Source organism: Salmo salar, chromosome ssa15 (genome assembly GCF_905237065.1).
Source record: "Salmo salar chromosome ssa15, Ssal_v3.1, whole genome shotgun sequence".
Classification (NCBI taxonomy): Eukaryota; Metazoa; Chordata; class Actinopteri; order Salmoniformes; family Salmonidae; genus Salmo; species Salmo salar.
The window spans coordinates 68,539,724-68,566,847 of NC_059456.1; the positions used below are offsets into that span (position 1 = coordinate 68,539,724).

The following is a 27,124-nucleotide window of genomic DNA, read 5'->3' on the forward strand; positions in this document are numbered from 1 at the left end:
GTAAAGCAAGATGTTTATTGAGGGACATTTAGTGGAGTTGAAATGGAATAAGGTATTGCTAGTTTATTGCCACAGTACCTCAAATGATTTGAAAATGGCATCCAATCTTTTCTGTGCCTTCCCTCTTCTCCTGCACCTTGTTATTGACGTCTAGAAAAAAATAGTGCTGATGAAGCAGGCGCCAGCCAAAGCACTGATGGATTTACTCCACACAGAGAAAAGGAATGTGTTTTTTCTCTCACTCCATTTTAGCCGTCGCCCCTCTTGAAACATAATGTGCTACGATTGGTACAACCATGAATATGCAAAGCCATCAAGGCCTTAGTGGTACTGAATTAGTGCTGTTGTGAATACAAAATGAAAGTGATCCACTCTAATGCCCACTGTTCTCCAATGTTCAATGTGAGCATGGGTGGAATAAGATGAGGAGCAGAACATTACAAATAAGTATTTTAGAATAATCATTGCATAAGATCATCTCAGGGTCTTTTTTTCAGGTCTTTTTCCCAGTCTGCTGTTTTGTTTTTGGCTGATTTCTTATGTCCCTCCTTAGGAGACCAAGAACAGCACTCAAGACCTGTCACGGAGCCCCCAGAGCCTGAGCGACACCGGCTACTCCTCGGACGGCATCTCCAGCTCGCACAGTGAGATCACCGGCCTCATCCAGGAGGAGGAGATGAAGCTGAGTGAGAAGGGCATCAGCGGACGTGGCAGCCCCCCCAGCCCTTCCGAGATCACCAAGCTGGAGAGCTCCATGAGGCCCCTGCTGGAGTCCAAGACCCTGCCGGCCGAGGAGAGGGAGCGCGAACGGGGACGGGGCAGGCACCACCGAGAGCAGAGGCCCCGGTCGCTGTCCATCACCCCCGAGGCCTACGACTCTGATGAGGAGCTGGAAGACATTGTGGAGGAGGAGGAGGACGGAGGGGACTGGGAGTCCAAACGGGAGCACAAGAGCAGTGCTGCTCCCAAGGACGAGAAGAAAGTGGCCGAGCCGGAGCCAATGACAGATGAGGAGTTCATGAGGAGGCAGATCATGGAGATGAGCGCAGACGAGGACAACGAAGAAGAGGAGGACATGGAGGAGGAGGACGAGGAGGACGAAGGCTACGGCTACCAAAAACCAAAAAAGACACACAAGCACATCTCGGAGTCAATGAAAGAGAAACGCCGCCTATCTCACCAGTCTAGCAGCTTTGAGGAGGAGACCAAAAGCTCCAGCGACATCTACAAAGGTTCTGCAGAGGAAGGAGAGGAGGGGGGCCTGGGGGGCCTGCGCCGCTTCAAGACTATTGAGCTCAACAACACCAACAGCTACAGCCATGACATGGAGCTCAACAATGAAAATGACCTCAGTCTGGACCGAGAGCCCGAGCTGGAGATGGAGAGCCTGACGGGATCTCCCGAGGAGCGTTCCAGGGGAGAGTACTCCTCCACCCTGCCACCCACCACCTCCAGCTATAACTCTGGCACCTCACCCACCTCCATCTCCTCCATGGAGGACGACAGTGACAGTAGCCCCAGCCGCAGACAGAGACTGGAGGACGCCAAGCAGCAGAGGAAAGCCCGGCACCGCTCCCATGGCTCCCTGCTGCCCACCATTGAGGACTCCTCTGAGGAGGATGAGCTGAGGGAGGAGGAGGAGCTGCTGCGGGAGCAGGAGAAGATGAGGGACCTGGAGCAACAGAGGATCCGCAGCACGGCCAGGAAGACCAAAAGAGACAAAGAGGAGCTGAGGGCCCAGAGACGCAGGGAGAGATCCAAGACGCCCCCCAGCAACCTCTCCCCCATTGAGGACGCCTCCCCTACTGAGGAGCTGCGACAGGCTGCAGAGATGGAGGAGCTCCACCGATCCTCTGCCTCGGAATACTCCCCCCAGAGCCTTGACTCAGAGGCTGAGGGATACGAGTCCAAACTCTACAAGTCTGGCAGCGAATATAACCTGCCAACGTTCATGTCTCTGTACTCTCCGACCGAGAAGTCATTGACGACCACGACGACCACTGGGAGCTCCAGCAGCAAGCCCCTGAAGAGTGCTGAGGAGGTGTATGAGGAAATGATGAGGAAAGCTGAGTTGCTGCAGAAACAACAGAAACCGCAGCAGCATCAGAAACAACAGAAACAGCAGCAGCAACAGAAACAGCAGAAACAGCAGCAGCAACAAGGGAGACACAATAGTACATACAAGGATGACACAAACGGCCAACAGTATGAAGATGAGTATGAGTACAAGCAGGCAGAGACTGGTTATGAAAACGAGGCAGCAGAGACAGGAGACATCTACGAAGAGATCCGCCAGACCTCCCAGAACATCACTAAGATGCACCAGTCCTCCGCCCTGGAGTTACAGCAGCAGGCAGACGAGCAGGTGGAAGTTGACAACAGTACCTATCCAGATAAGCAGCTTTTAGATACTGGGTCAGCCTTCAGTAAGCTGCTTGAGCAGACCAATGACCTATTGACTCCTGGCACCAGCCCCACTCAGCTCTCTGCACCTGTGTCCTTCTCTGAGACCGGAGGAAGGATCCCTGATGTACGGGTGACACAACACTACTCAAAAGGGATGAAGAGCCAGACGGGTAAAAATGGCATCACTCCAGTGGCGGCCGTCACCACAATAGCCGCCTACGGGGTTTATTCCCGGGATGCAGTGACCATCTCCCAGACCAGCGTTAGTCAAATGATGACGACCACCCAATCCACCATGTATGGTCGGCAAACTGGAGGTCCCACCACTTCAACCACAACCGTCTCAAATGTGTGCAGCAAGATAGCGGAGATAACACAGGCATACAGCCAGAGAGAGTTGGTTGCGAGGAGCGTGGGGGAGAACCGAGGGGTCCAAGTCAGAGACAGTGCAACATCTTCAGAGCACGTCATAGAGACCCGCTCGCCAAAGATGTCTTCGTACTACAAGAGCTCCAGCCCCCCTCTGTCCCCTTCCGCATCGCCCACTGAAAGCCTAAGTCGCTCTCCCTCCAGGAGGGTCGAGATCTCCACCCAGACGTTCAGCCCAGGCATAGTGGCTCCGTCGGCTGGCTCAGGGCCCACCTCCCCAGTGATGGTCCAGGGGACCCAGACATCTCACAGAGTTGTATCCCCACGTCTTTTCAGACAGCAATCCTCCCAGGATGCCCACTACATGGACACTGAGCACACAAGCCCTGCCAAACCAGTGACGGTCAACACGGCCACCTCACCTTTATCCTCGCCCACCAGATTCAGCCGACAGTTGACATTTGATGGCTACTCTCCACAGGCCAGTCCGCCAGACAGCCCTCCATACCACCAGTCTCCTCACCGCAGCTTCTATAGGATGCAGAAGGTGGAAAAGGTCAATGTTGGCACCAGCATGGTCACCACAGCTAGCACCTACAGCCGTGGTTCGATGTCTATGGACAACATTTCTCTCTGCAGGATCTCCACTGTCCCAGGGACCTCGAGAGTGGAGCAGGGCCAGATGATCTATGGTGGGAGCGTGGTGGATCTGAGAACATTGGATTTGAGAACAGCCACTATACCAGCTCCCATCATCATGACTGACCACGGCATGGATCTTACCTCTCTGGCCACAGAAACACGCAAATACACCAGTGGGCACGAGGGGAGCCACCCCTCCACCATCATTCAGCCTCTCATCATGAACCTGAACACCCAGCAGCACCCCCATGTGATGGTATCAACCGCAACCACGGTGAGCGTCACGGTGGCCGCCTCCATGTTCATATCACAGCCCAAACAGCCCATGGTCTACGGGGACCCTTTACAAAACAGAGTGGACCTGGGCCAGGGTATGGGCTCAGCCATGTGCCTGTCACAGAACAAACCACCACCCACTGACCCATCCATCCCCAAGATTGACGCCAAGCTGGAGGACCTGAGCATCCAGCAGCAGCAGCTGATGGAGCAGCAGCAGAAGCTTCAACAGCAGCAGCAGCTCTTGGAGCAGCAGCTCCAGCAACACCATCAGATGCAGCAGCAGTCCTCCTTAGCTCGGTACAACCTACCAGGCCAGATGACTCTGCTCAAAAAGGACCTTCTGGTCAGCCAAACCAGCAACTCCCAAGCCGTGGTCAGTGCTATATCCTCCGCCATCGCCCCTGACATCTACAGCACTGGAGGTCCCCTGGAGCTGAAGAGCAAGCCAACCCCGGCAGGTGTGATGAACCTGGCAGGCGGTGGGCCTCATGGCATGATGGTCCAGATGGATGGAGCCCCACAGGGAGGACCAGTGACCCAGCTGGTGAAGACAGAAGAGAGCCAGGATGCCATGGACCTCACAGGGGGGCAGATCAAAGCTGAGAACCAACCGGCCTGCTGTGATGTAGTGTACCGCCTCCCATTCGGAAGTACCTGTGTTGGTGGTCCGTTCTCCCAGAAGCAAAATGTTGATGAGACAGTGGCCACTCAAGAGCCAAGACCACCCTCTGCGCCACCACTCTCCTACGAGTCGGACCAGGAGGGCCAGTATCAGGAGATTTCTATGGACGGGCGTAAAGCCTACACACTACCGTTCCCTGGGCGGCTACAGCCCTCGATGTCTGGCACCAACCTAGCAGAGGCCGGACTTCAATCCTACCACTCCAAGATGGACCCACACATCCAGGCCTCTGGAGAGCTGGCCGTGGACCTCAGCACCCTGAAACATGCCTATGAGGGAGGCTTCCTGGGACTAGGCATGCAGTATGGCTCCTACACTGACCTACGCCATGGGGGTGACCTCACTGCTACTGCCCTGCCCATACGCAGATTCAACTCCCTGTCAAACATTAGCTCTGACTACGGCTACTCGCCCCGAGACCTCGCTAACTTCCAGGAGTCCAACCTGGCCCAGTACAGTGCTACCACTGCCAGAGAGATCAGCCGAATGTGCGCTGCCCTCAACTTAATGGACCGCTATGGGAGCAATCCGGAGCTCGTGCAGTACGGCGTAGGAAGAGGAACAGGTCCAGGTGGCAGGCTTAACTCTATGAGACAAAATATGCTCTACGGACCTGATGGGAAGCCAATCTCTCAAACCCAAGCGCTCACCAACATGATCAATGCCAGGCAAGCCAGCCTCCGAGCCATGTACCCGTCTGCCATGAGGTCTGCTGATGGAATGACCTACTCCACCATCAACACGCCCATCGCATCCACCTTGCCAATCACTACCCAGCCTGCCTCAGTGCTGTGCCCGCTACTGAGGGGAGTGTACAGGCCTTTACCCACAGCCAACATGACACCAGTGCCTCTGGCTAGCCTCACCAGGATGCCTGTGAACCCAAGGATGCCTATGTCTGGGCAGGCTCCGTACCGTTATCCGGCTCCCAACATCTTCCCATTCACCACGTCGGCCCCTGTGAGCATGCCTGCTGCTATCACCACCACCCAGGATGCCCCAGTCTACCTAGGGAAGCCCTCTGTGAAATCCAGTGCATCTGATCCATCATCTCAACCTCTCTTTGCCCGTACATCAGCGCCGGTCAGTTTGCCAACAGAGCCCCAGCAGCAACCCATGAACCTGACCCAGGCTCACCTCCACACTCAGGCCCCAGGGCAGCCCCAGGTCCAGCCTCAGAACCAACCTCCAGCCCAGCCCCAGCACATGCATCCTCAATCCCATCCTCAGAGCCAGCCTCCACCCCAGAGCCAGCCCCCTCCAGCCCACATTTACCCTCCAACACAAAGCTACACTGGGTCCCAGAGCAACACCCAGCCCCCTCCGTCTGGCCCACCCTCCAGCAGCCCAGTCAACCCTGTGACGGAGACGGAGGAAAGGATGCACCGCCAGCATGAGCAGCTGCTGCAAATGGAGCGGGAGCGTGTGGAGCTGGAGAAGCTGCGTCAGCTACGTCTGCAGGAGGAGCTGGAGAGGGAGCGCATGGAGCTGCAGCGGCACCGCGAGAAGGAGCAGATGCTGGTGCACAGGGAGATTCAGGAGCTTCAGACCATCAAGGAGCAGGTCCTGCAGCAGCAGCAGGCTGAGAGGGAGAGCCAGCTGGTGATGCAGAAGGAGCAGTTGGCCCAGCAGAAAGCCCAGCTCGACCAGATACAGTCGCTGCAGCAGCAGCTTCAGCAGCAGCTTGAAGAGCAGAGGAGGCAGAAGACTGCTGCAGCTGCTGCTGCTGCAGCCGCCGCAGCCGCTCAGGTGGACCCGAACGGCCAGACCCTGCTGCCCTATGGAGATCAAGTGGGCTTCATTTCCCTGCCCAACTCCTCCTCGGACATGTGTCTAAGGAACAATGAAGAGCATATAGAGACCAGAACCAACATGAGGAGGCAGAACTCCACCTCCATGCCCCGGCTGAGGGATGGAATGGAGGGCGAGAGCATCCAGTTCTATGGAGCACGGAGGATCGTGGACAGCTGTGTCCAGACAGACGAAGAGGATGGCGAGGAGAGGTACATCATGTCCCGGCGCAGACGCAACAGGCGCAGTGTAGACTGCAGTGTCCAAACCGATGATGATGAGGAGAAAGTGGAGTGGGAGCAGCCTGTGAGGCGCAGGCGCTCTCGCTTCTCTAAGCACTCGGATCTCGGGGCCGAAAACAAGACAGACACAGCCTCCAAGACAGCCGTCTCATCCAGCATCGCCATCCAGACCATTCGAGATAGCGCCTGTCAGACCGAAACAGACCAACTGGGGAAGGTGTCTCCGGCTATCCACGTCACCGTGCCAGACCCGAACAAAGTCGAGATTATCCACTACATCTCAGGCCCTGAGAGGACCCAGAAGGGCCAAAGCCTAGCCTGCCAAACAGACGTTGAGGCCCAGTCTCAGGGCGTGGTGGTGCCACAGCTCAGCGTGCCCACCACCGTCAGCCCCTACTCCACAAGCATCCAGCTGGTGGGGTCCGCCGACCCACGCCAGCAGCAGAACAGGAGGAGGCCAGACCCCCTGGAGATTAGCTATCAGACCCAGCCCATGAACCACCTCCACAATGAGTCCCTCTCCAGCCTGATCCGTCAGCCCCCCAAGTCCCCCAAGGTGCTCTACTCCCCTGTTTCCCCCGTCTCCCCCCACCGCCTCTTGGAGACGTCCCTCTCCAGCGGCGGGCTGAACAAGGCCCACGTCACCCCCCAGCAGAAAGCCTACACGGTCGAGTCGCCCCAGCGCCACCCCAGCATGCCCCGGCCCATTAAGAGCACACAGAGGTCCATGTCGGACCCCAAGCCCCTAAGCCCCACTACAGATGAGCACACCAAGGCCAGGCTAAACCTGTACCAGCAGCAAGCTCTTCAGAGCCAGGTAGGTCATAAGGTCAATCCTTTGATCCTCAACAGCTATTTCTGTACACATGCAGAGACCGAAAGACTCAAATCTCAAGATCACATGGACAGTTGTCTTTTTACTGTTAAGTACTGTATGCATTCTACTGTAGTATGTATCAAATTGGCAGCATAAAATTGAAATATGGCCCCATAAACATCAAGTGCATTATCATGCGATGCTACACTCTTAGAATTAGTGGTGACTCGAGGAACCCTGGAGATCCTCAAGGAATCCCTGCAGTTCTTCAAGGAACCGTTGCTAGTCAATGGTTTATGTTAGCACCCTTGGTAAATTGAGGGGCTCTTGGAGGAACCTTTAATGCACATGTGTCAAAATCATTCCACGGAGGGCCGAGTGTCTGTTTTCATTTCTCTCTTGTACTTGATTGATGAATTAAGGTCACTCATTAGTAAAGAACTCCTCTCACCTGGTTGTCTAGGTCTTAATTAAATGGAAAAACCAAAAACCCAGCAGACACTAGGTCCTACATGGAATGAGTTTGACACCACTGCTTTAATGTTTCAATGTAATGTTCCTGGAGGAACACTGGACTGGAGGAGTGGCTTAGTAAGGGCGTGGCTTTCAGATAGCTCTTTTTAGGCCACCCGTGGAAGTAGATGCAATTCCTGTTCATCTGTTCTGTTGTATTGTCATCACATGTTAAGGTTGAACACTGACAATTTTGTAGCTTCAATGAGGCTAACAGTGGTGTATGAGTTCCTCAAGAGCATGTGCAAATCCCCAAACTGGAATAGTTGCCATTTTATTACTATATGTAATCAGCAATGTTAATATTATAATAGAATATGTAATATGCATAAATATTCAAGAAACATTTTAATTTGCAGTGTACAAACTTAACGTCATGAACAGGAATTACATTTACTCTAACGGGTGGCCCAAAATAACTATGTGAAATCCATTCCTCCAGTCTGCTGATAGTCTGCCACCTCAATAATATATATTTAAAAAGCCTTTAAATTGAACCCCACTCATCACAAAAAGGTTCCGGTTTGATCCTTTACACAGGGGTTCCTCGAGAAACCTTTTTCAACTGGAAAGGTTCCCGGAGTGGCAATTTATAGAACCCCGAAAGGTTCTTCCAGGCTCCTTTACATAAAACACACAACACAATTTACACACAGTTACACTGTGATAGATCTCTAGTTTCAAAAAGCACCAAAGACGTATGTCCTCCAGCATCTTACTAATGCACAGCTTAAGTGAACACAGTCAAACGAGCTCTACATTGAAAAGTTATTGATGTTTTTGGCAAGCAATTTTGAACATCATCATAGGCAAATGCTGTCAATAATATCTCCATTCATCTAAAACTAACTCCAGCTGTTTGTTACTTTTGCTTAAGTGGCAAATTTCGGATTGATGTTTGTCCCCCCTTATATACAGATTGAAACAATTCCGAAATTTAAGTGACCATCTGTCGTATTTGGGAATAATGCTTTCTTTGTTAATTATTTTTCACATAAGAAAATACTAAATAATAGGATGACTTTAAAAGACAACTGGAAAGAGCAGGAGAGGTAAAAAAAAAACAGAGGCACCTCCCGCTTTCAAATATTTATAGCATTAAACCAAACCCAAAAAAGTATCCTGATTTTGAAGAATAATAAACAAATAATTGGAGATTTACACAAAGAAAAAAACTTCATGATTGGGGTGGGGGGGGAGAGAGAAAAAAGACATTCAAGTAAAACGCATAATCAAAATAAAGTGACTGATAGGCAGGAAATGATTCGATATTTTTTCATTTTGTGTTTGAAGGAGTTGTTGAAGGAGTTGATATGGTATTTGAGGTGGTCAAGGAGACTGTTCAAAAAAAGTCACCTCTGTAGGTGATGGAGAATTGACTTAATCTTGTACGGGAAAAAAGTGGGTGTGGAGATCTGTGGCAGTTCTTGTAGAGTAATGATAAACCTGAGTTTTGAATTTGAATAGCATTTGAAAATGAACAGGGAGTAGATTCATTTTGAATTGGAAGACAAACAACAGACTTGAAGTTGGTTGATTTCATAAATATTGAGGATTTTAAGACAATTTAAGAGTGGAGAGGAATTTATTTTATACCCTACTCATAGATTATGCTAGAACTGCTGAAGAGAAGTGCATGGTTGTAAAACATTTGCTGGGTTTATGTAGAACTGCTATTGTAGGAGCATCTTTATGAAATGGTCATAGTTAATTAAACATTCATGTTACTGACAGATACTGGGGCTATCTTCCTCAACCTTTCTTGAGACTGGCTGTGATGAATTATACTCCCAATGGAAATCTAAATTTAATTACCACTAAGCTTTATTCTGCGCTCACTTAGTGCTGCATGCACGGTTGTGGCATGGCTGAGGATGTAACATAATACAGAAATGTTAGTGGAAATGTTAAATTATAGACATTTGTATTGCTTTGCACTGTTATGTAACTGTAGCAATGCCATTTAAGGTAGCAAAAATATTGATACAGTATTTATCAAGTTTCAGTTTACAGCAATTTGTTTATTGCTTTTCTCTTTTGCACAGGCACATTAAGTAATGTATGATCACACTAAGAATGTACCTTGTATTTCGTATCGTCCTTGAGGAACAATACATATCTATGTCACATGTGTAATGCTCTGTTGTGCAAGCTCTTTCCCTAACCCTTGCTCTCATGGCCCTGCCCCCTGTCTCCCTGCAGCTGGCCGCCCTGCAGCAGAGCGCCCTGAGGAAGGTGAAGAGGACCCTGCCCAGCCCCCCACCAGAGGAAAGCCACCTCCCCATTGTCACTCCGGCCCTCCCCCAGATGTACATGCCCTCCGTGCCCTCACTGAGGGCCGGGACCAGGCCAGGTCTGGCAGCCAAAGCCAGCCTGCTGAAGGACCTCACCCACGAGCTGAAGGCCGTGGAGCAGGAGTCCACCAAGCTCCGCAAGCAGCAGCAGGAGCTGGAGGAGGAGGAGAAGGAGATTGATGCCAAGCTGCGCTACCTGGAGCTGGGCATCCATCAGCGCAAGGAGACCCTGGTGAAGGAGAGGGAGAGGAGGGATATGGCCTATCTGCGCTGCATGGGCGACCCGCGAGACTACATGTCAGACAGCGAGCTGAATAACCTGCGGCTGGCGGCGGCGGTAGCTTCCTACGAGAGCAACGGGGTGCTGACCAGACCCAGCACAGCACCACTGAGCCAGTTCACCAGTGACTTCAACACAGCCGCCCAGTTTCCTCCCACCTCTTCCTTCGTCTCCTACCAGTCCTACCACACCCTGAGCCAGCCAGCTCCAGCTCCCCAGCCCGGCACCCCTTACCAGACTGCAGCCTTCAACCAGCCCCCCTACCATTCAGTGTCCCAGGCAGCGGCTCTCCCCCAGCCCACCCCCCTGCAGACCCAACATCCTCCTCCATCCTACCAGACTCAGTCCTTCTCCTCCCACACATTCCCACAGAGCCATCCCCCCTACCCGACAGAGCAGGGTGTGCACCCACTGCCTCAGCAACAGCAACAGCCTAGCCACCAGGGATTCCAGCATGCCCAGCCTGGCCAACCTCCCTACCCCACCCACACCTCTCCATACCCCAGTCAGGTGTCCTACCCAGCTGGCCCTGGGCAGATCACTCCCTATCAGCCCCAGGCAGACATCCTCACTGTCCACCAGAGACCGAGACAGACCTCGCTGGCTGACCTGGAGCACAAGATGCCCACCAATTATGAGGTCGTAAGCAACCCCACTGTAGGGGTGACCACCACGGCCCAAGACATCATCTACTCCTCCTCCAGTGGGGCACCCCCATATGGACAGTATACTGGTGGTACCACCATGGTCAACACTTATGGGCCATACTCTACGGCAGTCTCCAGTACATATGGCCAGTACACCACGACAGTATCCAACACATACGGGCAGCAGTACACTTCGACCCCGGCCAGTACGTATGGCCAGTATACCACCACCACAGCTAACACCTATGGCTACACCACTACAGCCAGCTCCTACGGCCAATACACTGCCACAGTGGCCAACAGCTATGGCCACGGCACTCCATCTGACCGTCTGCACTCAGTTGACAGCCCCTCTACCTACGCACAGGACGGTCTCTATGGCCCCGCAAGCCTGGAGCAGAATGTCCCAAGGAACTACGTCATGTGCGATGACATCAGCGAGCTGACCAAGGAGGGCCTGGGCGGCACAGCGGACATGCACCGGAGCGACGGCCACGGTGTACGCTACGCAGGGGAGAGCGGTCCGGCGAGAGGAGGGAGCTCCTACGGCAGGCCGGAGGACGAGCTGACCAGGGAGGAAGACCTGTACGACCACCACAGCAGGGGTAAGAACAGTTACCACCCGCGAGGGTCAGACACATATGGCCGAGTAGTGGGCAGCAGCAGCACTAGCATGGGTGGGGGGTCCTCCTATTACTATGACGACTACACCAAACACGGCGCACAGCGCACCGGCATCCAGAAGCACGCCTCCAAAAGCCTGGCTCCGGCCGTCATGTCCTCAAAGCGCAGCAAGCACCGCAAGCAAGGCGGGGAGCAGAAGATCTCCAAGTTCTCCCCCATCGAGGAAGCACGCGACGTGGAGGCAGACCTGGCCTCCTACGCCGCAAGCACGTCGGGCGGCGGCAGCTTCAGCGTGGCGTCGCGGGCCAGGAAGCTGCAGGACGACATGGCCCACGGCCTGAGGAAGAGCGCCTACGAGCAGAAGAGATACTCCTATCCGGAGGAGCGCATGTACTACACCTCGGGCCGTTCGCGCTCCACGGGCTACGGCATGGACAAGATCTCATCCCGGGACTATGCCGGCTACCGCAGCCGCTCCTACGAGAGAGATGGGGACAGGGAGCGCTCATCATACAGGGCGAGCTATAGCCGGGGCAGACCCCCCATGCGCTCTCAGTATTCGTCGGAGGAGAGCCCTCTCAGCCCCATGGGTGTTCATGTGAGGGCCTCCTCCCTGGGCCCAGAGCTGTACGACAGCCGTAGTAGTCAGTATTACAGCCAGTACGGCTCCAGCCACTCCATGCCTGACGTGCAGGATCACATGAGAGACTTGCCCCGGACACACGTCTACAAACCCGACAATTCTTACATTATAGACGATATGCATTGCGCTGTTTCGGACAGTGAAGGTAAATGGGTGCTAAATGCCAGTCTCTGCCCACGAATAAACATCCCCCACCCAACCAGAGATAAGGCTAGATGAGAGAAAGAGAGAGAGACGTTGCATGCTGTGCTGGTGTTGTGTCTCAAGGCGTATTCTGGCTGCTCACATCCCGACTGACTGACTGCTGTCTGTGCTGTTTGCATGAGCAGCCACGTCCAGTTTCTTCACTTAGTTCGTCACTTTCTTTTCACTTGCATGCTATTCTGAGAGGTGCACAACTTTTTTTCACACAATACCGTCGTCTTGTGAAAGTTATTTCGTTTACTTGTTGTGATGAACTTATTTTGTGATTTTTTTTCCATCAGTGTTTTCCATTTGTTTTCTTTCATGCATGGGTGTAAATCTTGACTTGTCTTTAGTTTTTTGTTTTCCTTTCTCTTTCTATTCTCTCCTTCCTGTTCTTCTTTGCATGGCCTCAGTCTGCATGCCTCTGTCGCCGTCAGACTTGGAGATTGACTGTGATCTACTCTTGGTTTCCAAAGCCTACCATCTTGGCCAGGAAGAGACGGACTGGTTTGAGAAGCCCAGGGACCTGCGCTCTAGCTCCCGCCACTATGGCAGTGGTGGCCACTCGTCCGGCCGTAGCCGCCACGTCAAGCACACCTACCACGACTATGACGAGCCCCCAGAGGAGGACCTGTGGCCCCAGGACGAGTACGGCCACACCCGCCAATCTTCCACCACGCGAGACCATCGCCACCATGGCAGCACTAGCTCTGGGAGACACTCCGCCTCGTCCCGCCACTCAGACGAACCACGCTCCTCGCGCTCCTCCAAGGGCCACCCCAAAGACCCGTCCATGCGCCACGACTCCCGCCAGATGTCCTCGTCAGGGAAGAGGGGTGACCCGCGCTCCCAGGGGGGGTATCACTCATCGGACTATTCCAGGGACCCGTCGGGCCACCACCACAGCCAGGGCCGCTCCTCCAAGTCCTCATCCTCCCACGATGGGCGGACTTCCTCCAGGAAGCAGCAAGAACTCCAGGGTCACACTCCCTCCTCCTCCAGGGGCCAGGGCAGCTCTGGCCGTGTACCGGGATCCGCCGGTGGGCCCCCGGGCTCTAGGGGACAGGGTCCTACCTCCCAGCAGGACGGGCTGCAGCAAGGCCAGCGCACTCAGCTGCAGCAGCAGCCTCAGACCTTGGCGGCACGACAGACAGGCACCACCCCTGCAGGCACCACCCCTGGGGGCCAGCAGCCTCTGGGCCTGGCCCAAGCCCAGCAGGGTCTACAGGCCAAGCCTGGTCAGCTTGGTCCTGGTCAAGCCGGTCGCCAGCCACAGGCAGGAGGCCCACTGGGGCAACTGCCACCAACTGCGGTGAGTACAGTATTATGACATAGTGCAGTGCAAGTGTGGTTACAAACAATCAGTGACTCTGGATTGAAAGTGTCATGATTATTCAAATTTACCATCTACAAGAGAATCACTGTAAATGTGTGTAGATTATTATTTCACGTGTTGAGATGGCTTTAGAGGTCTTTGGTGGCATCTCTCCCTCTCATCTCTTTCTTGCCTCTGTTTCGTCTGTCTCCCTCCTCATTTTCCTCTCTCTTCTACACCCCCTCTCTCATTCTCTCTCTCTCATCTCCCTCTCTACCTCCTCTCTCTCTGTCTCTCTGATAAGGCCTAGCACATCATTGTGAGAAGAGGTTTTATTTAAATGTGTGTGAAATCCTGTTGGCAGACCTTATCTGGTCTTGTGATTAGCACTGTGGCTGTAGATAGTGGCAGTGTAACAGCCTCTGTCTAGTCCACTCAGATGGAGGAGAGAGATTCATCCCCAAAATGTCTTCCACTGCAAATCATTCCCCGTCCTCCCATTACCGTTTGTTTTCTTATGTCTCTGAATACATCAACATGTTTATAATATACAGAACTATACAACATGCAAACGTTTTTCGGCTATGTGTTGTGTTTTGCATCTAATCCTATACTCTAGGCCATAGAGAACCTGAATTATAGGAATTATAGGATCTCTGTGCTATAGCCGATACTGATAACGTAAAATGAAATATTCTGTGTTGTGTATGATCATCATTATTATGTGCAGACTGAGATATGGTTCTGAAAGATAGTTCTATGCTCCACATAGAAATACAGTTGTTAGACAATCGTATACATCCAATCACATTCATCCCGTACCACATTCATTTGAACTGTCATGGCGCCTGTTCTCTCTGAAAGGCCCGATGAGGGATTTCAAAATAATTTATTCAAAATGCTAATTGAGGGTTGAAATGAATGGAATGTATCCGTTTGCCGGGTGAAGTGAATGCAAAACAAATCCTGTGTTATTATTTGGCAAACGTCCACAATGCTAATTGAATGATGTTATATTTGTTCCATTAACCCCTTATAGAGATCATATTCCCAGTCTGTAAATCTAGATGCATGCTTAGATGCGCGGACGGTTGGTTTGCAGGGAGGAAGCATGAAACTGGTTTCAGCCCAATGTCTGTCTGTCAAATGAAGTTTTGGCATGGTATTTTACAGTAGGGGGTCAACATGATATGAATCACATTTTTCAGTGCATCAGAACAAAATGAGCAATGTACAGTCAGTTTGCCACGTTTAACCGTGTTCCTCATCTCTTTGTCTCGCTCTTCCAGCAAGCACCTGTCGCAAACACACCCCCTGTGACTGCCATAGGGGCCAAAGCTGTCATAGGAGGGGCGGCCCAACCTGCAAAAACACCTCAACCCCCACTCACAGGAATAGGTAAACATCCCTGTCTGCACTCAAACTGCTCCTGCTCCACCCACTGAACATTTCACAGAGAGTGATTAGTACACTTGTTCTCTCCTACACTCTAAAACATTCTGGGTTGTTTGGATGACCCAACTGCTGGGTTGAAGGCATTGGGTCACTGAGTTGGTCCAGCCACACCCCTAATAGACCACGCCGCTGACCACGCAGCTGCTGCGTCAACCCAGCATGAAAGTGAATAAAAACCCAACTGATGGTTGAATTAACCCATGTTTGGGTATAACCCAACTGGCTGGGTCAAAATAACCCAGCGTGTGTTTTTTCCATTATTTACCCAGCTCTGGGATCCCAAATATTAACCAAGCATTTTTTTTAGAGTGTAGGCATACATTAATCAATCTCCCACAGACAGACAGACAGACAGACAGACCAACAGGAAGACAGATCCATGCACACACGCACGCACGCGCGCGCGCGCGCACACACACACACACACACACACACACACACACACACACACACACACACACACAGAGTGTGTTACGTAATCAGGTATCACAGGTGTCCTGTTTAATCCCAGGCATTCATTCTGAGAAGGCTTTGGAAAGTTGATGGATAACCCTAACTCTGGAAACACCGAGGGAAAGTTCATTTCAACTTCAAGTTTAATTTGTCACATGCCCAAGTATAGAGAAATGCTTAACTTGCAAGCCCTACCCAACAGTGCAGTATTCAATACCAAAATCGTGTAACACATTTTTTTTTTTACAAAAAAAAAAAGAAATAAGAGAGGAAGCTATATACAGGGTCAGTGTCAGTACCAAATGTACAATGTGCAGGGATACTGGAGCATTAGAGGTAGATATGAACATGTCAGCAGGGATTAGGAGAAAGCAACTGGTAGCAGGTTAAATAATAATAATAATAATAGTCAACAGTATGGCAGCAGCATAAGTGGTGGGCGGGTGGGTGCAAGGTGGTGAGTGTGTGTACTGTGTGAATACTGCCTTCAGAAAGAATTCACACCCTTTGAATTTTTCCAAATGTTGTTGTGTTACTAGGTAGGATTAAAATGGGTTTAATTGTCTTTTTTTTGTTGTCAATGAAGTGGAAGAAAAATTCTAACATTTGGAAAACAAAAATTATGAAGAATTATATATTAATATATCTTGATTTACTACAGTTGAAGTCAGAAGTTTACATACACTTTAGCCAAATACATTTAAACTCAGTTTTTCACAATTCCTGATCTTTCATCATCATAAAAATTCCCTGTCTTAGGTCAGTTAGGATCACCACTTCATTTTAAGAATGTGAAATGTCAGAATAATAGATTTAACCTAAGTGTATGTAAATTTCCGACTTCAACTGTGTCTCTCTCTATATTATACGTGGGAGGGGAATACCTGGGAACAGATTTCTTGAATTTAAATCACTTGGAGCTGATTTCCTGTTGTTTTTACAGTCTGATTTCCAGTTGTTTTTACGTATAATATAGCCATTTCCGTGTCACGGTTCAATTGTGTCTGTGTTGACATGCTCTAGTCCAGTGGTTCCCACATTTTTTATAGTCCCGTACCCATTCAAACATTCAACCTCCAGCTGCGTACCCCCTCTAGCACCAGGGTCACCGCATTCTCAAATGCTGTGTTTTGACATCATTGTAAGCCTGCCACACACACATTATAGGATACATTTATTACCCATAAGAATGAGTGTGGGTTTTTGTCACAACCCGGCTCGTGGGAAGTAATCAATAATAATAATCAATAATCAATAATTAGGATACATTTATTACCCATAAGAATGAGTGTGGGTTTTTGTCACAACCCGGCTCGTGGGAAGTAATCAATAATAATAATCAATAATCAATCATTTTTCTCTTTATTTAACCATCTTACATATAAAACCTTATTTGTGAATCGAAAATTGTGAATAACTCACCACAGGTTAAGGATGTGCTTGAAAGGATGGGTTGTATTGGAGAGAGTCTCAGTCTTAAATAATTTTCCACACACATTCTGTGCCTGTATTTAGTAGTTTTCATGCTAGTGAGGGCCAAGAATACATTCTCACATAGGAACGTGGTTGTGTAACCGTATTGCTTCTGTCCCTCTCCTCGTCCCTACCTGGGCTCGAACCAGGGACCCTCTGCACACATTGACAACAGCCACCCTCGAAGCATCGTTACCCATCGCTCCACAAAAGCCGCGGCCCTTGCAGAGCAAGGGGAACAACTACTCCAAGGTCTCAGAGCGAGTGACATCACCGATTGAAACGCTATAAGCGCGCACCCCGCTAACTAACTAGCCATTTCACATTGGTTACAGTTGCAAAGGGCATCAGTGTCTTAACAGCGTGATTTGCCAAGGCAGGATACTCAATCCAGAAATCTGGCAGTGACTTCTGATTAAATTACATTTTCACAGAACCGCTTGTTGCAATTTCGATGAGGCTCTCTTGTTCAGATATCGGTAAGTGGACTGGAGGCAGGGCATGAAAGGGATAACAAATCCAGTTGTTTGTGTCATCCATTTCGGGAAAGTACCTGCATAATTGCGCAACCAACTCAGGTGCTTCGCTATATCATGTTTGATGTTGTCTGTAAGCTTGAGTTCATTTGCACACAAAAAATCATACAATGATGGAAAGACCTGTGTGTTGTCCCGCACATTGAATATAGTTGTGGAGAGTTCATGTAAACCTAGATTCAGATCATTCAGGTGAGAAAAAACATCACCCAGATAGGCCAGTCGTGTGAGAAACTCATCATCATGCAAGCGGTCAGACAAGTGAAAATGATGGTCAGTAAAGAAAATTTTAAGCTCGTCTCTCAATTTAAAAAAAACGTGTCAATACTTTGCCCCTTGATAATCAGCGCACTTCTGTATGTTGTAAAAGCGTTACATGGTCGCTGCCCATATCATTGCATAGTGCAGAAAATACACGAGAGTTGCTCGTGGGCCTTGCTTTAACAAAGTTAACCATTTTCACTGTAGTGTCCAAAACGTCTTTCAAGCTGTCAGTCATTCCCTTGGCAGCAAGAGCCTCTCTCTGGATGCTGCAGTGTATCCAAGTGGCGTCGGGAGCAACTGCTTGCACGCGCGTTACCTCTCCACTATGTCTCCCTGTCATGGGTTTTGCGCCATCAGTACAGATACCAACACGAGCAGCAGCTAAGTTTGGCTACATACGGACCGAATTCCCGCGAGAGAGTAAGGGTTAATGTGATTGGTTGTTAATTATTTGACTAGGCTACCTGTATTTGACATTGTGTTGTTATTTCGCTGAACACTAGATGGTTTAATTTTATTTTTGGCAGTGAAACGAGGTTAATCAGGTGAGAAAAAAACCCAAATGTATAGATTTGTTGTAAAATATAAATGGATTGTTCGATTCTTTTTTTTTTAAAATGTGAATCACATTTTTATTTGGCGTACCCCCGACGGCATTGCGCATACCCCGCATTGACTACCTGCTCTGGTCTATACAATCCCATCACCTCGCTAACAGTTGCATAGACAGTTGTTCTGTGGAAATAGAGACCCGGGTCAGAAACAGTCTGTAAAGCGCAAAGATTTATATCAGATTTATGTCAAAAGCTGGTGCGGTCATCTCCAGATAATTGCAATGGCTTCAGACTGTTGTGATAGTGTGCACTAAACTGGAGTATGGCATCAACTGGATTTAAAAGAAAGTATTTGAATTGAAAAGTACACCAAACATAGTTTACACTTATCAGGATTCAACTATATTTTAAGATTCTTTCTCATACTGTAGGTACATTTTCGGAAAATCAGTTTCTAATCATCATCCATCTCCCTCCCCCTCTCCCTTCTCCCTGCAGGCTCCAAGGCCGCCCCTAGACCCAGTGGCATCGGGAGCGCAGCAACAGGTCAACCAGGGATGGAGGGGGATAGTCTCCTCTCTAAAGTCCTACCAGGAAACCCTGCAGAGGCAGCAGGAAAACTAGGAGAAGGTGCCATGCTGGATCTCAGCCTCAGACGTTTTTACTCTCTCTCTGTGGATCTTTCATGTCATTCCATCAACGTAACCTTTACGGTGCATTCTACAAGCTACAGCATGCCTAATCTCTCTCTCTCTCTCTCCAACAGCAATCTCCGGTTTCGGCAAGAAGTTCACCTCGTTGTGGTGAGGTGTTGAGATGAAGGTAAGTGTTCACCTGCGTTACCAAGTAAAAATCCTTAACACGGTCAGTGAGGTAGCAGTGCGCTCGGCTATAGACAGAAAAACTGTACCTGATACTATTTCTTCTAACTGTGTGTGGGTGGTTCCCGGACCACCTTGTGCAAATTTTTTGTAGGCAGTGTGTGTAGGTTTGAGTGTCTCTCCTGTGTCCTGAACAAGGATTTTAGAACAGTATGACAGCTCACCCCAGTAAGTGACAAGTGGGAGTCTCACGGTCGTGTGATTTCAGGTGTCTGTAAATGTTATGGAGGACGTTGTGAGGCTTCGTACCAGAAAAACCTAGGAAGACCCCTGCTTTGTTTTACTATGAGAGCGAGAGAGAGAGAGAGAGAGAGAGAGAGAGAGAGAGAGGGAGGGAGGGAAAGATATAGCCACCAATAGAGGAATTCTGAGCACACTGGTGAGTCCAAAATCTCTATTCCCTGCCTAAAGCTCCCTCATTTTCAGAAAATTACATTAAAAAACTACTTTGTAAAGTATTGATTTTCCAAAGTGACCCGATGGCTTTATTGTAGTGTAATGTGGAAAAACATAAATGACACTGAACTTAGTAAGCAGTACATACAGTATTGTGTATATTTCAAGTTGCAGCATTTTAAAATAGAATTGGAAAAGATTAGCGAACCTAACATGATCATGATCAATCAGCTCAAGATTGATTGTTTTTTCCCACCCTCATTCAGCCAATGAGGACAGGAATCAATGGATGCTGCACGTCCCAGGCCTGAGCACACGATTGCAGAGAAACAATGCTGCTTTCTCTGGCAGGCCAGACAGTAAGTAGTGCACACAGACTCATCGAGCACAACTAAGATTAGAAAAGGTAGGATGGTGGGTACATCTTAGTAATACACTAATGACACACGAATTATCACAAAACAATAATCATTATTTACTAATATTGTTAATTTTGTAGTGATGGTGTGGGAAACAATTTAGTTCCCAGCAAAGGTAGATTCTACATTCTTCATCAATATGTTGCAGTCAAGTCACTGCAAAACAGCACTGCACCTTGCGCTAACCTTTTCATGAACCCTGACCCTTGACCCATGGGCTCTCTGTCAGCCTCTGCATGAGTGCACCATAACAGCCATATTACTGTAACATCCATACACTGGAATTGACAGTGCGATTCTCTAGGGCCACCCGCAGGTCACGTTTCTATGGGCAACCAGGGTTAAAGAAGAGTCTGCCGAATGGCCTTCAATGTCCAATGTATGTGACACAACCTTCATGAAGAGTTTCGATCTTACCTCAGAGGGTTAATATAAGTTGAAAGACATTGAAAGACTCAATGAGATAGCATGTAATCCAGGGCAAATTCTACCGACACTTGTCTGTGGCATTGTGTCATTCGTTTTGGCAGTGTTAGCGCCATTTTGTTATCTTCTACCTCTTCTACCAGTTTATAGAGAGAATAGAAAATCCCATATTTGATTATAGTAGTTTGTAACTGAACAGCAGAGTATCTTGTGGTTCAACTGCAGTCCCTTTATATCACAAAGCATTGGGAGACAAATAGTTAAAGAAAAACTCCACTCAAAAACTATCATTTGGTATTTTCTTCATTAGTCCACTGTTGATACAGTCACAAAATGTTTTGCATGTCAGCGGTCAAGTGCAGCACACGATTTTGGACTTTCAAGAAGCAAAGTGTCACTTTCAAGAAGCAAAGGGTCACAAAAATGTTTAGTGGATTTTTCCTTCAAACAGAACCCTTTACCCTCAAACATGCATAGTTAGGGTATTGTTACTTTCTGGCTAGCCACTGTTTTTAATCATGCATCAGTGAATTAGATGAAGGGGGTTATCCGGTTATGAACTGGACTCATCATATTCACAGAAAACAGAGCACGCTCTCTGACTATGGAAAGGCTCTTTGGCCGGTAACAGTATCCGTGGATGGATATGAGATTGAGTGACGTGGTAATGTGTGCCAGAAGATTGTGTATCCATCCACCTCCCCCCGGGACCCCTTCTTCTCCACTCCCCCACCCCACAACATACACTGTATACTTCTCAACTCCTCACTGTTCATCCGCTACAAGTACAGATGGCACTGGTTTACCTTTGTTTGCTAAAGTAACCATTCTTTACCTTCCGTTCTCTCTCAACCTCCTCTTCCTCCCTACCTCCTCCTCTCTCTACCAACTCTTCTCCTTACCTCCTCCTCATCTCTCTACCTCCTCCTCTTCCCCCATAGTGCATAATAGATTTCATATCACGCAGTAGTAATGTATGATTGCTTCGCTATGTTGAAAATGACAAACCAGCATTGCTATATAACCTCTCCAGAGTAATTAACTGGGCCCAAGAATAAAGTTGTGAAACCAAGGCAAGCAGCGTTGGAGGAGCAAACAGAAAAACCACAACGTTTGTTTATATTATAGCATCATTGCCTTTGTGACAGAAGAGAGCACTCCTGATTGGTTTTTAATTGTGTTGTGAAGTTGTGACATTGGAGCCCTGCTCTCCCATGGTGCCCATTGAGGTCACGGCCTTTTAGGGTCACAGGGCGACTTGGTTGTATTCACTGGGATATAAATGTAATGAATACAGCTAACAGCTAACTGTTCCACACGATACGTTTCTATGTGATATCTAAACTTCCTGTGACGTGACACCTGAACCGACCCCTCATGCTTAATATAGCATTATTGAAGATAGCACTACCGTGTGGATCACCTGACATCTACTGAGACTCACAGGAAGGCAGGAATATCACACACATCAAATTGGGCAGGGACACACAGACATTTTATGAATTGACCACTACGCTCACAGAGGCTTCCTTCTTCCACAGTGGGGCAGCAGTGCACAGAATATGAGCGAGAAAGAGAGAGAAAGACCATGTTACAGTACATTACATCATAGCAACCCAATGAACCCAATATAAAACCCCTAGTGTTGAGAACTGGAACTTTGGTTTTGAATGGCTGTCCCCATGGGGGTCCTGTTAGACAAGCTCAGGGAGAACGCCTTGACAGGCTTTACCGTAACTTCCCCTAGTATATCTGATTAACACGCCTTCATTAGCACAACGTACAGTCACACCTCCTTAAACGCATACTCCCGCTGGCTTATGATGTGTTTCATGTAGCATGATGTACAACTGCAGCACCCATAATGCTCTGTAATCATACACGGCTGTTATCTCAGTGAAGACGTTCCCGGAAGCGAACACAATGTCTCCTTAAATAATACATTTCAGCGTGGTTGATTTCCTTCTGGAGAAGATGTTGTCGATGGATAATGGATCAGTCACACACTGGTTTCAAACTCATCGTCTCCAGAAGGAAATCAACCACGCTGAAATGTATTATTTAAGGAGACATTGTGTTCGCTTCCGGGAACATCTTCACTGAGATAACAGCCGTGTATGATTACAGAGCATTATGGGTGCTGCAGTTGTACATCATGCTACATGAAACACATCATAAGCCAGCGGGAGTATGCGTTTAAGGAGATGGGACTGTACGTTGTGCTAATGTCGGGATCTGCTGTCAGAAATGGCAGTGTGCTGCCTGAGATGTAGACTCATGCTGTATCTGTAGTGCAAGGTGTTGCAGCCAATCATGCCATGATGACTAACCGCCTCATGTGACCACAGCCCCAGTCTGTCTCTCTCAGCATAGTGTTCTCATATACAGATACTGGTGCCGCTGATGGAATGAATGGAGCCTCGTGCACAGTAGACCATCTTGTTGTTTCGAGCCGTCTGTGAAATGGACTGTTCTGCTGTGTTTATGTCCGATTCAGTGAGAGAGCCTACACGTAGGCTGCCATGCCCTTACAATCACAATATTCAATGAATGGTTGTTACGGTCAATATTTTGTTAAATGTGTGTCACTGAGGATAAACTGAGTGTAATGTAATAGAGAGGTAGTATAATTACATAACCTTGCACAGACCTCAGTACACTGTACAGTTCAGTCTTGCTTTTCTTCTGTTCTTCTACCATCTAGTGTTGAATCATAGGATTTCACTATGTTCTAATCGTATGCTCAACTCTGCATATAATGAAAGGGTTCACTTAAAACGCTTATTTCCACAGAATTATTTAATTCAGTTGGGCATTCCTCTGTCATTCATTGGGGATACATTACATGTGTTTACTGTTTCATTCAGGCTATAGTAAGATAATCAGAGGATACCAGTCACCTGACTTTGTGTTCACGTTCTCCAGATCGTTTTGAGGCCACCCGGCTGCCATGCCCACAGCCAAAGAACCAGGCTCCTGACACCCTGGGACCCCCAGAACACCCTAGGGCTGTGGTCTGCACTGAGGTCACAAGCCCCGAGGACCCTTCCAGAGAGCGGCTAGTTGGATAGAGAGCCTGTTCCCCCTGGTCTCTGCCACTGTCCGGGGTTTCAGCACCACCTCGCAAACAGCCATTATCCTTTGGGGAATGGGCTCTATACTAAGGAATATTCCATCCAGCTGCTCTGTAGGAGGATGGGAGGGAGCCACAATACTGTGACACCGCAGCACACTGATGATGCTATCCTCGAGTTCAGTGGTTCCCAACCTTTTTTTCGGTAACTGAATTTTGATCTGCCCGGAGTACCCCTGAAGTACCCCCTCATGTGCATTTTACCAGTCGGCCTATTATCTCATGAGTCTTCTCAAGTACCCCGTGTTGATAGGCCAAATACCCCCAGGAGTCCTAGTACCCCTGGTTGGGAACCACTGCTCTAGTCTGTGGGCTGTTGTGCTGCTGCATGCTGGGGGCGGAATACATCCCAGGGGGCGTGGCCATGGTGGCAGGGTAGGATCCTTGATTCCATAAGCCTGTGCTCAGACACACTCTCCTTTCATCTCCGAATAAAGAAAAGAAAACTGAAGCGCTTCGTAGGTTTTTCTGGTACTAAATACTTCCTGTTTCATTTGGATGCTGATAACAATTTAGGGAAGAAGAAGAAGAAGAAGAAGAAAGAAAATAAATATATACATAATAAGGATGACTAGCATGACGACTCCACGGTTTGTTCTGTTTTTATCTTTACATTCCAGAATGAAAGAAGGCACCGTTTTTTTTATGCTGACTCATTCTTTTTTTGTTTGTTATGTGTCTATGAAGTGTATAGTGAGTGGATTTAGGATTTTGAATGCATGGAACTTTATATCCAAGACCTTACACTGTTCACCATTTCAATCACAGAGGCCATAAGACACTGGTTAATAATAAAGCTAATTTAAAAAACTCCACAAGAAGACAAGGTGGACATTACACTGAATCTGGCCACAGAATGGGAGAATCATCATTCGGGAGGTTTTGGTTGCACCATGAGAGCCGAATGTGGCTAGGTTTGTTTTTTTTAGCCATTGCAAAGCCATTAATAAGAAAATAAAAAACATTCCCAGAACGTTTGGGTTCATAGTGTTTCTGAACCTTCCTACAACGTTTGGATCTCTGGTGTTTTTTTAATTTTATTTAAAAAAAATTTACAGCAGTTTTTTCTCGCTCTGTATTTGCCTGATTTTCTGTTACATGATAGCGGATTTGCCTTAATCATGCCATTCTTTTTATTTAGAGTAAAGTGACATCTTATTTTTGTACTCGATGTTGTGTCCATAAAGCTTATTTTCATTGCAGACTTTTGATGTGATAATGATGTCAGCTAGAAGACTGGCTCTGAGATGAATTGAATATTTTTGTATGTTGTTTCACTTTTAGGTTTCAAATGATTTATATGATTTATTTTTCATACATTTATGTGTTTTATGGTTGCCATAACAATTGATTATGTTATTTATTGATTTATGATTATTAATAATGAAAATGCAATAGTATGTGGAAGGAAGTCAGTAAAGAGCACAGTCTTGTGTCATTTAAAAAAATCAGTGGTCAGGAATGTGTTGCCTCTGTCTGTATATCTGAGTTGTGCGATTTTCTGCTATCACATCTTAACAGGGCCACACCTGGGTCATATTCACTAGGCACCAAACCGAAGAAACAACGGACTGAAACAGGGAGGGACTACCTGAAATTGTCCAATAAGAAATCCTAATTTTCATTTTCTGTTGTAAAACGTTTTGCAACGGTGTGCTCTAATGAATACGACCCTGGAAATCCATTGGTGTAGTTTGTTACTGCCCAGACAAGGCACATAATATCTGCCCATTTTGATATGTGAGCACTGCAAGACAGCAGAGAGGCACTGAATACAAACCAGTGCAAATCACCATTGAATCTGACTTGAACACTTTAGCATTCTTTTGTTGACAGTCATCATCATCAATGGGTTTTCATGTTTTCTGGCTTACTACAAATGTTTTAATATCCAAAAGAACACAAAAGGGAAAAGAGATAATACTTACTGACAAGTAGTACATATAGGCTATGTGTTCCAAATATACTGAGGTTGACACACTGGAGAAACCTAGTCTGCGCACACTCACATATGGCTGTATGAGTTATGTGCATGTTAAATGTGTTTGGAGCATTAGACGCCGAAGGGTCAAAGACACAGTTGGTTCAGTCACAGATAGTTATTTGCCTTTGTTTTTGCGACCAAACTGCAAACCCCAAGATGTTGACAGTTGTCACAGAAACCTCTCAGGTCAGTGTTCTTCCTGCTGTTCTTTGCAGTGCAGTGTAGTTGGACTGGTCAGGTGGGACTGGTCAGGCACTCCGATGCTACAGGGGCCCACTGATGGGGGCCTACTGATGGGATCCCAAACCTGATGTATATTGTCTCTCTCTCTCTCTCTCTCTCTCTCTCTCTGTGTGGACGCTGGGATAAAGCATGCTCCGGCAAAATCTCAGTAACAGTCACTTCTGTATCGTTACGTTCCTGATGTCTGTATGTATGTGTGAGTATGCGTGTGTTTCTCATCATCCTATTACAAAACTACAAAACAAACCGATATTTGACAAATAAAATGTAAGTGTGTGGTCGACAGCAACTTTTCCATTTGAAACGTTCTATGCAATTAATCATATTTATGGGAAATACTAGGGAAGAAACAAAACAACCGAATACCACTATCGTTGTCATGCCTGAGAAAAATACTGCTTTATTGTAGCGTTCCTGCTACAAAAACAAATTGACTTGTTTGTATATAGCTACAATACGTTTACGTCAGGAATTTGATTCAATGTTGGGTTTTTTTGGCATGTTTGAGTCCCCTCACTGAAAATTGGGACCCGTTGCCAAAGGATTAACTATATAGGCACCCTAAAACGACACGCTATTTCTATTTGTGTACTAAAGGCTGTAGGGAATCGGATGCCATTTTTTTTATGCAGAATACTGTCATAAAAGTCTGCCATTTTATTGCTTCAAGCATGGGTTGCTGGGTACAGTGAATGGTCTTCTACGTACAGTACAGCCGTGGATCCAAATATTTGGCTGCCAGTTTGTGCACTTCTTATTTCGTAAAGTGAATAAAGCTGCTGAAGAATTAAGACAATTCTATGAAGAGATGAAATATATCAATTTTATATACAGTATCAGGCAAAAGGTTGGACACCTACTCATTACAGGTTTTTTTGTTTTGTTTTTTACTATTATCTACACTGTAACTATGAAATAACACATATGGAATCGTGTAGTATCCAAAAGTGTTAAACAAATCTAAATATATTTTATATTTGAGATTCTTCAGAGTAGCCACCCTTTGCCTTGATGTCAGCTTTGCACACTCTGGGCATTCTCTCAACCAGCTTCATGAAGTAGTCACCTGGAATGCATTTAAATTAATAACAGGTGTTCCTTGTTAAAAGTTAATTTGTGGAAATTCTTTCCTTAATGCATTTGAGTCAATCAGTTGTGTTGTGACAAGGTATGGTTG

At 47.9% G+C, this 27,124-nt stretch overlaps 1 protein-coding gene across 3 annotated transcripts in view; it reads left to right on the forward strand.

Moving 5' to 3' along the window:
- The window catches only part of LOC106572259 (protein bassoon-like), a 188,495-nt gene extending 161,592 nt beyond the window's left edge, over nt 1–26,903 (forward strand). Inside the window, exons 5-13 of one of the 3 annotated variants that reach the window (XM_014146305.2) lie at nt 554–7,228; nt 9,944–12,374; nt 12,892–13,727; nt 15,020–15,128; nt 18,964–19,095; nt 19,232–19,287; nt 19,555–19,725; nt 20,009–20,101; nt 23,513–26,902. In XM_014146305.2, coding sequence (XP_014001780.2) covers nt 554–7,228; nt 9,944–12,374; nt 12,892–13,727; nt 15,020–15,128; nt 18,964–19,095; nt 19,232–19,272 — 10,224 coding nt within the window. In that variant the 3' untranslated portion in view covers nt 19,273–19,287; nt 19,555–19,725; nt 20,009–20,101; nt 23,513–26,902. Of the gene's footprint in view, nt 1–553; nt 7,229–9,943; nt 12,375–12,891; nt 13,728–15,019; nt 15,129–18,963; nt 19,096–19,231; nt 19,288–19,554; nt 19,726–20,008; nt 20,102–23,512 lie in introns of all 3 variants that reach the window. The other 2 variants (XM_014146307.2, XM_014146306.2) reach the window with 2 other exon arrangements.
- The last annotated feature ends 221 nt before the right edge of the window (nt 26,904–27,124 follow it).